This window comes from Papaver somniferum, chromosome 9 (assembly GCF_003573695.1).
Source record: "Papaver somniferum cultivar HN1 chromosome 9, ASM357369v1, whole genome shotgun sequence".
Taxonomy (NCBI): Eukaryota; Viridiplantae; Streptophyta; class Magnoliopsida; order Ranunculales; family Papaveraceae; genus Papaver; species Papaver somniferum.
Window position 1 is genome coordinate 10,628,147 of NC_039366.1, and position 14,175 is coordinate 10,642,321.

A 14,175-nucleotide genomic window follows, 5' to 3' on the forward strand; every position below is an offset into this window, starting at 1 on the left:
TTTTCCTTTCTTCAAAGTATTATCAAGGTTTGAGAGTTTATGAGGATTACAGTTTGTATAAGTATTAGATGAATTAAGGTTACTTGAAATAGGATAAAGATGAGAACTTTTAAAATTAATCATCGAAATTTTTTTGGGATTTGTTGTAACAGAAAAGGAAATAATTTGAGTTGTAGCGGACCAGAAAAAAGAGAGGGTTACTAACAATTTGAATTTCTTTTTGCACGTGCATTGACAACGTGTAGATCTATCTCTGATCGAACCGGTAAAGAACCAAACTCTTCCAATGGAAAAAACAACGATAATGAGAAACACAGTAGAAACATCTGCTTTCACAAGCAATAAAACAACAGCTGCAAATGCCATAATCAACACTGGATACCCGACAAACTCCAGTTTTGGACCAAGAAATATGTGCACACAAGAGGAAAGGTCGAAATTAGTTAGCCATTGAAATAGTTTGAGAAAATAATTTTCAAATCAGATTTCAATTCAATTCAAAACTATAAGAAAAAACAAATATGAAAATCAATATAAAGAGAAAAAATCATCAGAAGTAATCGGAATAGAGTTAGAGAGATTTCACTAGTGCATCAGGAAGGAGGGGATTGAGAAATTTTGAGTTATTCGCCCGATGTACCCGATTCAAAATTAAACTCAACGGTTCTCTTGTCCATGAACAACTTGGATCGACTCACTGATCCAGTCCAAGATATTAGCACCTGGGGCGATAATATTCGGTTTGATAATTTCTGTACACACTCCAAGTTCCTGAAGAGAGAAAGGAAAAGGAGAAGGAGGAGGACCCTTAATCCTGAAATCAGAGCAATAGGATTTTGGAATCGTTCTATATTCTACTTAAATCTGGTAATTCTTTGATATTTCAGATTAAATCATTTGTTTTACTTAATTTTATTTCAATCAGTTGTATTTTGTGAATCCGTAGGGGCAGTAGCCCCAATTTGATGGAACCTTCTTAACATTTACGCAGTTCTTAACTCAGGTATCAAATTGTAGTGTCTAATCTCACCGGAGCATCATCGATAATTCGTCCGGTTAGTGGTTTCCCCGTAGTTGAATAAGTGGGAACTGGGAATGACTTCACATTTGTGGTTGGATTTGTCAAATTATACTCTCCCCGTACCTTTTTGGCCATGGGGTGCTAGTATTTATGCCTGGCTGCTCAAATGCTCAAATTGGTGCTTGTGTAACATGTTTTTGATTCTATATAAGTGTGTGTTGTGTTCAGACTCAAAGTGGTGATGGATAGATTTGATAGTCCTGCACATCTTATGCTAGTTTCGGATCTTGACTTGACAATGGTCGGGGACGTTCAACTAGATAATATTCATGAGTCCTCCCTGTACATTTTTTGGCCAGGGAAAGAAATCTTTTGTTTTACTATATATGTCTCGCTGCTCAAATGCTTAGTGAAAGTAGAAGATTAGATAAACTGATAATACCTATTCTATTGGCGATAAAATTTGTGTTTGTGTAACGTGTGTTTGATTGAATAATTGTTGATGTGCAGACTCTCTCGTTTTGGTGTTGCTACAAAGTGGCGGGATGGATAGATTTGATAGCCCTGCACGTCTTATGCTAGTTTCGGATCTTGACTTAACAATGGTAGGGATTTTCCACTTGATAATTTCCATGGTCGTTTGTGATAAATTTTATCATGTAACATAACTGTACCGTGTTCTTTATTGGCAGGTTGACCATCAGTGTGATGAAGACAACATTTCACAGCTTAAATTCAACGCTTTGTGGGAATCCAATTACCGCCAGGATTCGTTGTTAGTTTTCTCGACGGGGCGTACGCCTGCAGTTTACAAGAGATTAAAGAAAGACAAACCAATGTTAACTCCAGATATAACTATAATGTCAGTAGGAACTGAGATAGCATATGGTGAATCTATGATACCAGATAACGATTGGGAGCAGTTTCTTAATCAAAACTGGGATAAAAGCATTGTCACGGAGGAAACAGATAAATTTCCAGAACTGACTTATCAGGTCCGGTTTATTACCTTGTTTATACTGTTGAGAATAGACCAACATGATAAACCACTAAAAAATTGTGTTCTCTTTAGTTGTGTTTGGAGTCTGAATAGTTGTGAGCTTGGAGCTTAATGCAGTCAGAGGCAGACCAGAGACAGTACAAGGTTAGCTTTTTTGTAGACAAAGATAAAGCCAATGGGGTGATAAAGGCTCTCTCAGAGCGTCTTAAAAACCGTGGGGTAAGTCATATTGGGAAAAATGTCTCATTATGTTTGAAGTATAAATGGCCGTGACAGAGTTTTAAGTCGGTAGAATTATATCTCGTCTGTTCGCAATTGGCTCAAGTCTCTAAATATCTTTACGTCTTGTAACTTGTTTGATAGAATCTTTTTTTACCTTTTCTGTTGAGCAGCTAGACATAAAAATAGTTTTTAGTGGAGGAGAAGCTCTAGATGTTTTACCAAAACGTGGCGGCAAAGGAGAAGCTCTTGCCTATTTGCTTAAGAAATTTGGTCATGGAAAACAACCCTGCAATACTCTTGTTTGTGGTGATTCTGGCAATGATGCTGAACTCTTTGGTGTTCCAGATGTATTTGGTGTCATGGTTGGTATCCTAAACCCAGTTCTTTAATTAGTGCAACAATACATCATTGTGTTAATCGGTTTTAAACTGCATGGAATGATTTATGTTTCACTGATCCACATTAAGCAGGTAGGCAATGCCATGGAAGAACTTTTGCAGTGGCGCGAAGAAAATGCAAAAAACAACCCTAATATAATCCATGCCACTGAGAGGTGTGCAGCCGGAATCATACAGGCTATTGGTCATTTTAAACTTGGTCCAAACCTCTCGCCTAGAGATGTTCTGGATTTCTCAAAGAGTAGCCTTGAGATCACAAATCCTGGTCATGAAATAGTAAAGTTCTACTTATTCTATGAGCGATGGCGACGTGCAGAGATCGCTGAGCCTGAACGGCATATTGAAAATTTGAAAGAAATCTTTATAAGTCTACTGTTAACTTATATTGTTTAGTCATCTTATTTTGTAGATATTTTGGTGAAGATTCAAAATCCAAGTCTTCTTATATTCGAAGTATGGATTGTCTTCTCTTTAAATTTGGATTCTCAGTATATCACATTAAAAGGGATGCCGTTCAATACATCCTTTCAGTTTCTGAACCAATGGCTTCGTGATTTTCGTTTAATTCTATTCATTTTTGTGATAAACTGATATGTGTGCTTCGACAGTACCCGTCTGGAGTTCTTGTCAGTCCGTCTGGGCAAGAGCACCTGCTTCATGACTATTTGGATCAAATGACAAAGTTTTATGGAGATAAAAAAGGAAAACAGTTTCGGGTATGGGTGGACCGTGTTACTTCTACCCAAATTGGTTCAGACACATGGTCTGTGAAGTTCGATAAGTGGGAGTTATCTGGTAAGATCTCTTTCTAATTCCTGTTGGTACTAGCAAGCATCTTAAGAAAGAGAGGGCGTACAAATGCTAGGCCCTCTGGTGCCAGTAATTATGGCACCGGTGTGCACTCCCTCCATTTACTTGATGAAAGCAAAACTTAATTAAATTCAAACCATATGTATGATACTGCCGAACAAATTTTCTGACTTCTTCAATGTCTTCACAGATGATGGACCAAAAGGGTGTACTTCCAAAGTTTTACTAAGCTCAAAGGTAAGACTCAAAATTCTTATTGCCTTGCCATATCTTAAAGAATATGATGAAATCTGTAGGTGGTTTTATTTTTGAGCTTCATTTCACAGGTTTCTACATCAGATGGGTTTGTTTGGATGCATATGCACCAGACATGGTTGACTGGGTTGGGAGCGACGGATCAGACTTACCTGCTGTTCTAGATAAAGTCTGTCATTGTTTATCTTCCATATTTTGATTCATTATTAAGCTAAACTTTGGCATGACACATTGTGGCACTGTATGCGAGACCAGTTTCATATCTATTATTGTTGACTTTACAAATAACTTGCTGCATCTGCAAGCATAATTTGTTACATTTGCAAGCATATGCTATCGGGGAGTTCTAGATTTTGTCGCTCTTTTTTTCAATTCTCTTTCAAGAAACACGAATTGCAGCAGCTTTCAATATTATCAAGTTCTTTAGTTACTCTAACATAACAAGTTTAGAGCTGTAATGTGAAACCTGGCTGTGGTGAATCAACTTGCACACCAGAACCTGAAGAGCCAGGAGACTGGAATCTGACATTCAGGTCAGCAGGTACTGAATTTGTTTCCCTCTGCATTGAAGAGATCTCTGCATGCATTTGCTATACTTGATGGTTTCTTCAAAGGAGTTGTTGTTGCTGGCATTGACCGGAAACTCAATCCTCCATTTGAGGTCAAGTTGGCCTAACCGTTTTACCCATCTGAGAGGTTGTTAAATTAAACCCAGGTGCACCATTAACACCATTAATAGGGTGCTTAAATCCGGCGCTCCGATGAATTTGAAATTGAGGGTTTGACCTCATCCGACCAATGCCATTATTGGTCATAAAGCACCCCATCGCAACTCAGGGAAGAATAAGATCTTTTGGGGGTCGTAAATGAAAGGAATTGATGATGAAGGGATCGTTCTGTTTGGAAGGACACACGTCCAACCAATGCCATTATTTGTCGCCTCCATACACTGCTTTATTCAATGAAATTTTTCTTGACCGTCAAAAATAAATAAATAAATAAATTGAAGTACTGGCACAAAATAAAAATTCAAAGATACTGTCGTCATTCCAAAACGTTTACAAAGACGCACCTTAACCTTGACAACTTGAGGTTCCCCATCATCGTTGACATCAGCCAAAGATGAATCAAACCAGTGCTGATTGCCAAATTCATATTTTCTTACACGGAGGTCTCTATATATATCCCATATATGGTCGACGTTAGCATGGTGGGCGAAGAACACACAATCCTCTTTTGCAGCAGTGTAAAAGTTTCCCATATCATGGTGAGGTGGGTCAACAGGTCCAACCCTCCTATGCATAATGTAGTGTAACGTTCACATGAACCTTCTTCTCCTTTTTCTCCTCTAGCCTCATCTCCGTATCTAAGTTTCTACCTCATGAATAGGTTTGATAATGGTTTGCTACAAAAACACATCTTTCAATTCACTCCAATTATTCGTTTTCACTTCATCAATCATATCAGAATCATGATTGTAACTCGACAATGCCTCAGAATCATGATTTCTTTTACAATTATCATTCCAAAGAGGTGAATGTTTCCCCAAGTACATTTTGGGTATGTACATTCCATCCTCGGCATCCCAGTTCCAAGAAGGGATAGTGAAATTTGTATCCCTGACAAGGTGCCCTAGATTTCTTTCCCAAAAGTAGAGATAGTAACCATGCCATGGAAGGAACAACCAACTTCCATGAACTTGAAGACCGACGTTTTATATCCAGATATCTTGTACCAATCAACTTAGTTTTTACACGATATCTCAGTAAAATCTGACGTTGCTTGACAAATTCCTTTCCATGTAGACGGCACAGATGAAATTTCTTTGCTCTCCACTCATAGCTAATTTTTTTTTTTTCTTTTTTTGCTGATTTAAATCATCCATTGGTGGCTACTCCTGTCAAAACTACGACAAGCAAAGACAAAAGAAACTAAAAGACGATCTATGTAAACTTGGTGGCTGTAATAGCTAAGACATTATATGTCGTTTTATTTTTTTGTTGTTTTGATTAGTTCATATCTTTTTGAGACTTATCACTGCTGGTGGTGATTAGCAGAGACAAATTCAAGTTTTAAGCATGCTTTCTTTTTGCAAATTATTGGTTGATATGAGTTTAGTAACAAGAGAAATTGGACAGCTGACGGAATGCTGAAATTCAATCTTGCAGCATCAAAAGAATAAAGCCAAGTTCTCCTAACAAAGATATAATTCGTAGATTCCGGCGGTTGATGACAAAAGTGGCAGACATTAGCTATGGGGTTACCACTTGCCAAGACCAAGACTGTTTCTCTTATTCTAGTACGGAGTTTATCGATGCTTGCCATAGGAAAAAAAAAAACTATTCTGTGTGGCCATATCTTAGTCCATATTTTGGCCTATTTTGTGTGGCTACTGAATTGTATACTGTATGGACAGAGAACTGGACATCTTTATTGCCGAGCCATAAAGACACGGAGTCCAAGTAATTGAGGAGTCTGGCCATCTATCGAAATCATTAAGTCTTCTGCGTAATATCCCTAACTCCCAGTTTAGGCTTGAAGCATGAGGGGAGGAAGCAACTTGCAAGACAATGCCTTTAGTGTGCGTAGATCCTTTTTTTTTTTTGCGTAGATCCTACCCTTTATAATTAGTTCAAGGAATGAAAGTAGACAAACACGAACAATTATTTCAGAAATAATCTTCACAAAATTGGTCAATTAATCCAATAACGATAATTTTTGGGTGAAAAAGACATGTAAAATTTGATACTGTTTAAATGGACGAAAATTAAACAGTTTCATCGTACCATTTTCAAATGTTTTTTCTTATTTTTAATTTACATCAGGATGCATCCAGTTTCATCCTCGCCCTTTTTATAGACAGAGTGATTTGTTAGTTATTTTCATTCTCACGCGTAATTCATTCATATTGTCATCCGATTTTTCATTTCTTCTGGAATATTGATCATTTAGTCATTTCACCTCTCCTCCCTCATATATCAGCTATGTGTCCACATATTATTTTACTAAAAGTGAAAAAACTAGTTATTGAAAACACGTAAAGTCTTATTGATTTAGATTGCAAATCAATGTCAAACATGGCTCACCTTTGCGATGTACACAGTCGTGACTCGTGCTGTTAGCAAACAAAACCGTGAGTTAATTACATGTGGCCCAAAGAAAGGTGTAAAGAGAGTGCTAGGTTTCAAACTTTTAACACTTCAGTTCATAGGCTATCGCATGGCTGTGCTGAATCGTCACGCGATCGAGATTTTTGAAAGCTAAAGATCTTGCCGCTCTTGAACCGTTTGAGATTTCAATCAATAAAGGTAATTCCAAGTTGACGGCCTAACATCGCATACAATATTTTTGTGTTGTTTCTTTTTTTTTTTAATTTGCTAGGGACGGAGAATAGGAGGGTTTAATGTGCTAATGTTGTCACCTTTTAAAGCTGCTATTTTTTTTTTCTTTTCCTTTTTCTTTTCCCCTTGGTGATTTTACAAATTTGGTTAAAAGAGAAATCGTATTTGGAAGTTTAAGGTAAACAAAAATTCTCATTTGTAGACTGCATTGGAACCTCAAAATTCCCACTTAAATCTGATATTAAGCTTCAGTGAACAACCATTTTATGGAGTAATCTTTTAAGACTCCATTCTTGAAGGTGGTTTCGAGAGAACTTACACTAACTTTCTCAATTTCCTCCATCAGCTCAACCTTTGTTTTTAAACTCGGGATAACTAATATTGTGAACATATAAATTACGACGGCACCCACATGTTCACAAACAATATCCGCATTTGTTAATAAAGCGTTATAAGAAATAAATAGGTGTGAAATGGTACAAAACGCAATGACTCGTTGACTCAGAGTATTCGGACTCGTCATTGTCTAGTCGGGAGGGATTGATTCATTCATTCTACATGATTACGATGATTATATCATGAAGCTTAATGGCGATAACAGAAAGTAAAGTGATGAAATGTAAATAAGACAGTGATTTACGTGGTTCAGCACTAAGGCCTACATCCACGGGGTTGGTGTTTCACTATGTTTTGAGGAATTACAAAGATAGTCGAATGACTTTAGGTGAATAACGATGCTTAAATGGGAAATATGATTCATACTTACTCTTCCTATTTCCTTTCCTATATTCTTCACTAGTTGCTAAAAACTGGTCGCCCCCTTCTCTCTTAGTGGAGAGGGGTATTTATAGGGATAACAAGTGGGGTACACTGCTAAAGTCGATTGTCACCTTATCTTCTTCTTCTTTGTGCTGATTCCGCTGGTATCTTCGTCTTCAATCGGTGCCCTCAGCGGTTATACTTGGAGACGACGGGTCTCCTATTTCTCCTCCACAGGCTAGTTGACACGTACCCTATGTCTAGAGTGTTTAATGTGGATGGTTGGGCTATCTGCACACGCCAGATAGCTGTCTACGGCTCCCATCACATCCGTGTCAGTTAGACTATACCTCGCCGTTTGATCTTAGATCCTTCTCGAGATGGAATAAAGTGAATCCTTGGGTGCTCTTCAGTGATTCGCGGTGGCTCGTTCTTCTAGTGCTCCATGATTCCTAGCCATCAGATCAGTTCGATGATGAATGTATGCTGGTGACAGATGCTGCTTGGGTGTTGATACGTGGCATCGTGTCTTGATGTTCCAAGTTGTGTGCTCTCCACGTGTAATTCCCCGGACACGTGGCGAGTGATGAATTATGTGTATACAATTTTCCCCTTTTCTCCAAGGTTTGAATTAATGGTCAAAGTTTGGGGAAAATTGTCTTCACAGTCAACCCCTCTCTCTTCATTAACTCCTCCTTATCTTTAGGGAACGATTCCCATTCTCAGTATCAATTTCTCCTTGAAACACGGGGCAGTTATATCGTTTGGGTTATAAATAAGAGAGATGAGGTTATTGAAATAAATTTCATTCCCTCTTCATTCTCTTGTAAGTCCGAAAATTCTCCCATCTTGTTTTCTTGCTCTTAACTTCTGCTAGTTTTACTTAGGATAGAATTTCTTAGGATCTTCAGAGGCTGGCTGTTGTCGCTGTTTATCATCTTCTCATTGATCGTCTTCGCTTCTACTTATAAAGCTTTTTATACAGGTATGAACTTACCTTTATTTTTGATCTCGATTGATTGTTAAGCATCTGCTATTGTGTTCCTAGTTTTGTGATGAAGAACAAATATATGAAAGTATATATACTTGTCCTTGTTCTTTATCACACAACTTATGGATTCCCATTAGATGGTTTAAGATCGTCTTCAATGTCCTCAAACAAATTAGGGTTCTTTAGTTTTGCAGATTCTAGGGTTTTTGGATGATATTTCTGATGAACTCGTAAAAGTTTTAACAAATTCTCATTTTATGATCTTTATCTGCTTCTCTGTTTGAATCTTTATCTTGTTTCTATGCCCCTTCGTAGATATGGTTGATCTTCAGCGGGTTCCCTATCAAACTCCGCCAGCGAGCCCTTATAGGTCTCCCCCTCCTAGAAGTCCTGATATATCTCTTCCGGAGGGTGGTTCGTCTAGGCATTCGAAATTAGATCCTCGTTCTCAGAGGACTTCATCTACTTCTGGTCCAAGTGCTTCATATGTCAAGCGAGGGGATCAAACGAAGGGTCCTCAGGGTTCTAGGTACGCTGTTAACCGTCCTGCTGCTTCTCAGCGTGTTGTGCCAACCAATACGCAGACCCCTTCTCCTCATCGTGATGAGCCGTTGAATGCAAAACCTCTTCGTTCTTTCGCCCCACCTACGATGCCCCTACAAAAGCATATAGCTTCACCTCCTGCCATTCTTATGAAAGGAAAATCTACTAAGGGAGCCGCGTCGAAGGATGATCTACCAAAGAATCTTCCTACTAAAAGGAAAGACTCATATATGAGTCCCCCAAAGAGACCTTCGTAGGATCCTTCTAATGATTCGGACACTGCCCCAATTATACGAAGCATCACAGTTTGTAAAAAGAAGGTTACTTTCAAGCACAAAGATCTTCCAGCGTTCAAAGCGAAGCATGAACTCGAAGCTTTTGACGTTAGGTTCTATGCTCCCGATAATGATCTTCCTTATGATATGATTTCGAATTATCAATACGATGAATTCCACTTGTTAACTATGGTGGGAGCCTTCGAAGCTGGCCTCATGTTGCCTTTATACAAGTCGGGTGACTCTTTCTACTACGATGTCTTGGCTCGTCGTGAGGGTTCCACTCCTGACACCAATTGCCACTCGGTGGTGCAGCTGACTGGAAACTATCTTCGTGCACTTAAGGAGTGTTATCTTCGGCGTAAAGGAGAAACGACGATGACCTGCTACGTTCCCAATCCTGATGAGAGAGACTGGTATACTCCTGAGAATTTCAATAACTTTCGGAGATTAGGTTAATGGTAGGAACCGTAAGCCATGGAGCGTCGGCCTACGAACCATTGTTGCTCCTCGTGGAGAGATTCGTCTCTTAAGCGAAGTGAGTGATTCAAAGCTGAAGTATGTTCGTGGTACCGAAGGGACTTCTCAGCGGAAGATTTTTCCTTCTCGTGAGAGGCTAAAGCGTGATCATGACTATGAGTGGCATGACACTGTTATTGAGATTGTTGGTCCTTGGGCTTATGGCTGGGTGCCTGGTTCGCATGGATGGCTCCCTACCACTGATAGTCGAGCTCGTGAGAGTGCCCCAGCTCGTTATGGTAATTTCTTCCCTTGGAAGTTGAATTTCGAAGGCATGAATTTTGAGTATGCCTTCGATGCCGCTGATGTGGACGAAGAACAAAGTTCTGATGTTACTTTTCCTTCGAAGAGTACTGCTGTTGCCAAGGTATGGCTTCTTGTTACACCGTATATTTGCCCCTTTTCTTCTTGGTTTGAATTTTTAATCAAAGTAAGAAGTAAATAAACTTCGTAATAATTCCATGTCATCTGTCTAGGTGTCCAAGAAAAATAAAATTAGACCAATTCAATCTTCTACCGCTGTCGTTGATGACACATAGATTCCTGACGAAGTTAACAGCCCTGTGAACGAAGAGTTCATCGAGGAAGAAGAAGAAATCACTGATGATGAGGAACGTAATGATACTTCTCCTCCTAATCACGAGGATGGCAGGAATATTGGCGATGGTGTTGCTGAAGAGGAGATTTCCCCCGGCGATGGTGGAAATATGGAAAAGGAAACTGCCTCTGGAGGTAATGGAGCTGTAGAAACAGAACATGCCCCCGGTGGTGGTGTCGGGTTTATTTCTTCTAACGATCAAATGAACGAAAATGTTGGTCCTCCGTCTTCTATTCTTGTCATATGTCAAGAGTTCTCCTTTGGCAAGATCTATTCCGCGGGTGAGTGAAAAAGCGGGGGTCTAACAGCACCACCCAATATTTCGCTTAGCAAGATGTGTGGACTAACTCCGAAATACTTTGCTAGAGAATCAACTAGACAGTCAGACTCAATCTAGATAAAAAGTATCTCAAGGAGTTATTATCTCAATCTCTCGATTTGATTTCTACTCAAGCTAAAATCAATAGCGAGTCTTTATCAAAGAGAGATAACTTTGGCGGTACCAAAGACCAATGTTCAAGGATCAATCAACTACAATCAACAACCAAAAGTTGGATTAGAGAAGTTGATGATCACGAACGCACAACCTGTATTATTTCTATTATATAAAATATAATGCGGAAAATAAATAACACAGACACCAGAACTTTTGTAAACGAGGAAACCGCAAATGCAGAAAAACCCCGGGACCTAGTCCAGATTGAATACACACTGTATTAAGTCGCTACAGACACTATCCTACACCATGCTAACTTCGGACTGATCTATAGTTGAACCCCTACCAATATCCCACTGATACAAGGTACAGTTCTACTCCTACGCCTCTGATCCCAGCAGGACACTGCGTACTTGATTCCCTTTGTTGATCTTACCCACAACAAAGAGTTGCTGCAACCCAAAATCACAGACTTGATAATAAACGAATCTGTCTCACACAGAAAAGTCTATAGAAAGGATAAATCTGTCTCCCACAGATAAACCCTAGGTTTTGTTCCGTCTTTAGATATAACATCAAGGTAAAATGTACCAATTGACAATCCGGACTTATATTCCCGAAGAAAAGCCTAGATTAATCAATCACCTCTCTACAATCCTTCTTGACTACACAAACGGATTGTCGAGGAATCACAAACAGTGAGACAAAGATGTTTGTGACTTCTTTATCTTTCCTATCGGAGAACTCTCACGATCTCAAGCCAATCAATCGAATGTACTCGTACGATAGAAGATGCAAGATCAGATCACACAACTATGATAAAAGTAGTATCGGCCTGGCTTCACAATCCCAATAAATTCTTTAAGTCGTTAACTCGAGTTTAGAGAAGAAACTTAAAAGTTAATGGAGATCGACTCTAACGAAAGCACTAATAGCACACAGACGTGTGGGGATTAGGTTTGCTCAATGCTAGATGTCTCCTTTATATAGCCTTCAAATCAGGGTTTTGCGTTAGGTAAAAAGCAAACTCTATTCACCGTTATATGAAAACCTGATTTAGATTCAAGCCAATATCTCTCAACCGTTAGATTAAAAGACATAGATTGTCACACACACTTAGGTACACGTTTACTGGGTTTGAGAAAACCATGACCAAACGAGTACACGTATGTTGGTTCAACATGATAACCCGAAAGGTCAACCATATGAGCGTCTCATATTAATCATGTTCTTCTTCACCATAACTAGTTCAATTGACTCAAATGAACTAGTTAAGAGTTTTTCAATTGCTATGGGATCTTATGTAACTACACAAGACACAATTGAAACAAAGATGATTCAATTAGATTAGAATCGTCTCATGAACGTTATAGCCACGGTTTGCATAAAGCATTCCTTAATAATTAATGTTTCATGTTCAGAGCACATCTTTAGATCACAACCTCTTAAGCTCACAAACAAGTTCGCGGACTTAGGCTAATCGGTTGAGTTTTCCAAACTCAGCATAAATTCCCGGGTCGAGAACTTCCGCCAGTTCGCGGACTAAGTTCGCGGACTTAGCACACAAACGAGTTTTGGAAATCCCAGGAGAAATTCTCGATCGAGAACTTCCGTCAGTTCACGGACTGAGTCTGCAGACTGGGTTCGCGGACTTGGCAAGCCAATTCCACAATACTACCGATTTCTATTGATCAACAAAGTTCGAAAACTTCGGTTCAAGGAATATATGGTTATATAATCTAAACTCTCATTTCAGTCATTGAAACATTCTCAGAGGGCGATATTCAGTCGTGAAGAACAACAAACCTTTCTCGTCAGAGCAATTTCCAAAGTGATTGAAACTTTCATGACTTTCGTCACTAGGTGAAGATAAACCTGATCAAAGAGAAACGCTTTACGAACACATGATTTCGAGTGAAAGATAAGCAATGAATACTCAGCTCGAAATATCAAGTGTATATGATCTAGTCTATACAGCATACGACTTTTGTCTCATAAGAAGTAAGAGAAGAATAGATAGACTTTCGAGTGATAGATAAGTTCAAGTCTTCACATACCTTTTTGGTGATGAAGTTCCACGGTTCCTTGGTGTATATCTTCGTCGTTGTCGTTAAATCACCATGAAGTCCTTGAGCTCAACTACACTTTTTCTATCCTAGTCCGAGACTTTGCTAATAGGCTAGAAATCAAGACTTTATAGTTTTGATTACTAACATTGACAAACATGCTTGATATAGCAACGCATGCGAGGTTGACCGAGCTATGCTCTAACAATCTCCCCCTTTGTCAATTTTAGTGACAAAACTATTAATACATATGGAATACAAAAAAGATAAACTTTAGTGGCTCCTATTCCATAGTCCAATCTTCAACGTTCCTTGATATCTTCGTCCTTCCAAGTATTCTAATAATCCCAAAGGTTGTAAGTTTAGTATCACCGTTGTTGAAGATCCGTATCTATAACAATGAGAGAAATCGAGATTCTCGATCATTATTATACAGTGTCATAATATTATTATGAACATCAAAGTCCAATTGCATCACGACTTTAACAATAATACTATGGTGATATATATCACTCCCCCTTAGTCAATACTCCATCTCGATCATGGAAACCACTCCCCCTTACACAATGATCCAAAAACCATATGTATTTGTAGTGTGACCTACAATATTTCCCCTTTTTGTCAATAAAATTGGCAAAGGTACAAGAACGGGTTCATAATGAAATTTCCGCAAGAGACATTTCATGACCGAAATAAAGACAACATATCATCTTAATTTAGATGCAATCTTATAGCCGAAGCTAACAACATTCATCAAGGAGTTTTAAGACGCAAGATTACCCCTATAAAATTACACTGTCGCACTCCCCGCAAGATATTACCATTAAGCACAAGTTCAAAAGAACTCTCCCCCATTTGATGTCATTCCCAAAGGAACAACAAGAGCGACCTTAATTTCGAAAGAAAAGAAGGATTTTTATTTGGACACCAGAAACCATGTG

General features: G+C 38.8%; 1 protein-coding gene and 1 long non-coding RNA gene across 5 annotated transcripts; both read left to right on the forward strand.

Moving 5' to 3' along the window:
* Positions 1-752: 752 nt before the first annotated feature.
* Positions 753-4,075, forward strand: LOC113314020 (sucrose-phosphatase 1-like). 4 transcript variants are annotated; one of them, XM_026562794.1, is made up of 10 exons: positions 753-867; positions 1,004-1,055; positions 1,532-1,626; positions 1,714-2,016; positions 2,139-2,240; positions 2,414-2,605; positions 2,711-3,004; positions 3,250-3,436; positions 3,642-3,688; positions 3,778-4,075. In XM_026562794.1, exons 3-10 carry the CDS (start codon positions 1,567-1,569, stop codon positions 3,868-3,870), a joined length of 1,278 nt encoding a protein of 425 aa, XP_026418579.1. In that variant the 5' UTR covers positions 753-867; positions 1,004-1,055; positions 1,532-1,566; the 3' UTR covers positions 3,871-4,075. The 4 variants fall into 4 exon arrangements, with proteins under 4 accessions (XP_026418579.1, XP_026418582.1, XP_026418580.1 ...); XM_026562797.1 differs by having other exon boundaries at positions 2,714-3,004; XM_026562795.1 differs by having other exon boundaries at positions 757-867; positions 992-1,055.
* A 671-nt stretch (positions 4,076-4,746) lies between these two features.
* On the forward strand, positions 4,747-6,541 carry LOC113314316. Its single transcript, XR_003342359.1, has 2 exons — positions 4,747-4,978; positions 5,875-6,541. It is a non-coding gene; the product is annotated as an uncharacterized LOC113314316 (long non-coding RNA).
* Positions 6,542-14,175: the final 7,634 nt, after the last annotated feature.

What these genes read in the sequence shown, in the direction of transcription:
- LOC113314020 (XM_026562794.1), top strand. Translation starts at nt 1,567, where the DNA reads ATGGATAGATTTGATAGCCCTGCACGTCTTATGCTAGTTTCGGATCTT. An exon ending in CGGATCTTGACTTAACAATG is followed by an intron (nt 1,627 to 1,713) that starts GTAGGGATTTTC and finishes CTTTATTGGCAG; the next exon opens with GTTGACCATCAGTGTGATGA. An exon ending in CGATAAGTGGGAGTTATCTG is followed by an intron (nt 3,437 to 3,641) that starts GTAAGATCTCTT and finishes ATGTCTTCACAG; the next exon opens with ATGATGGACCAAAAGGGTGT.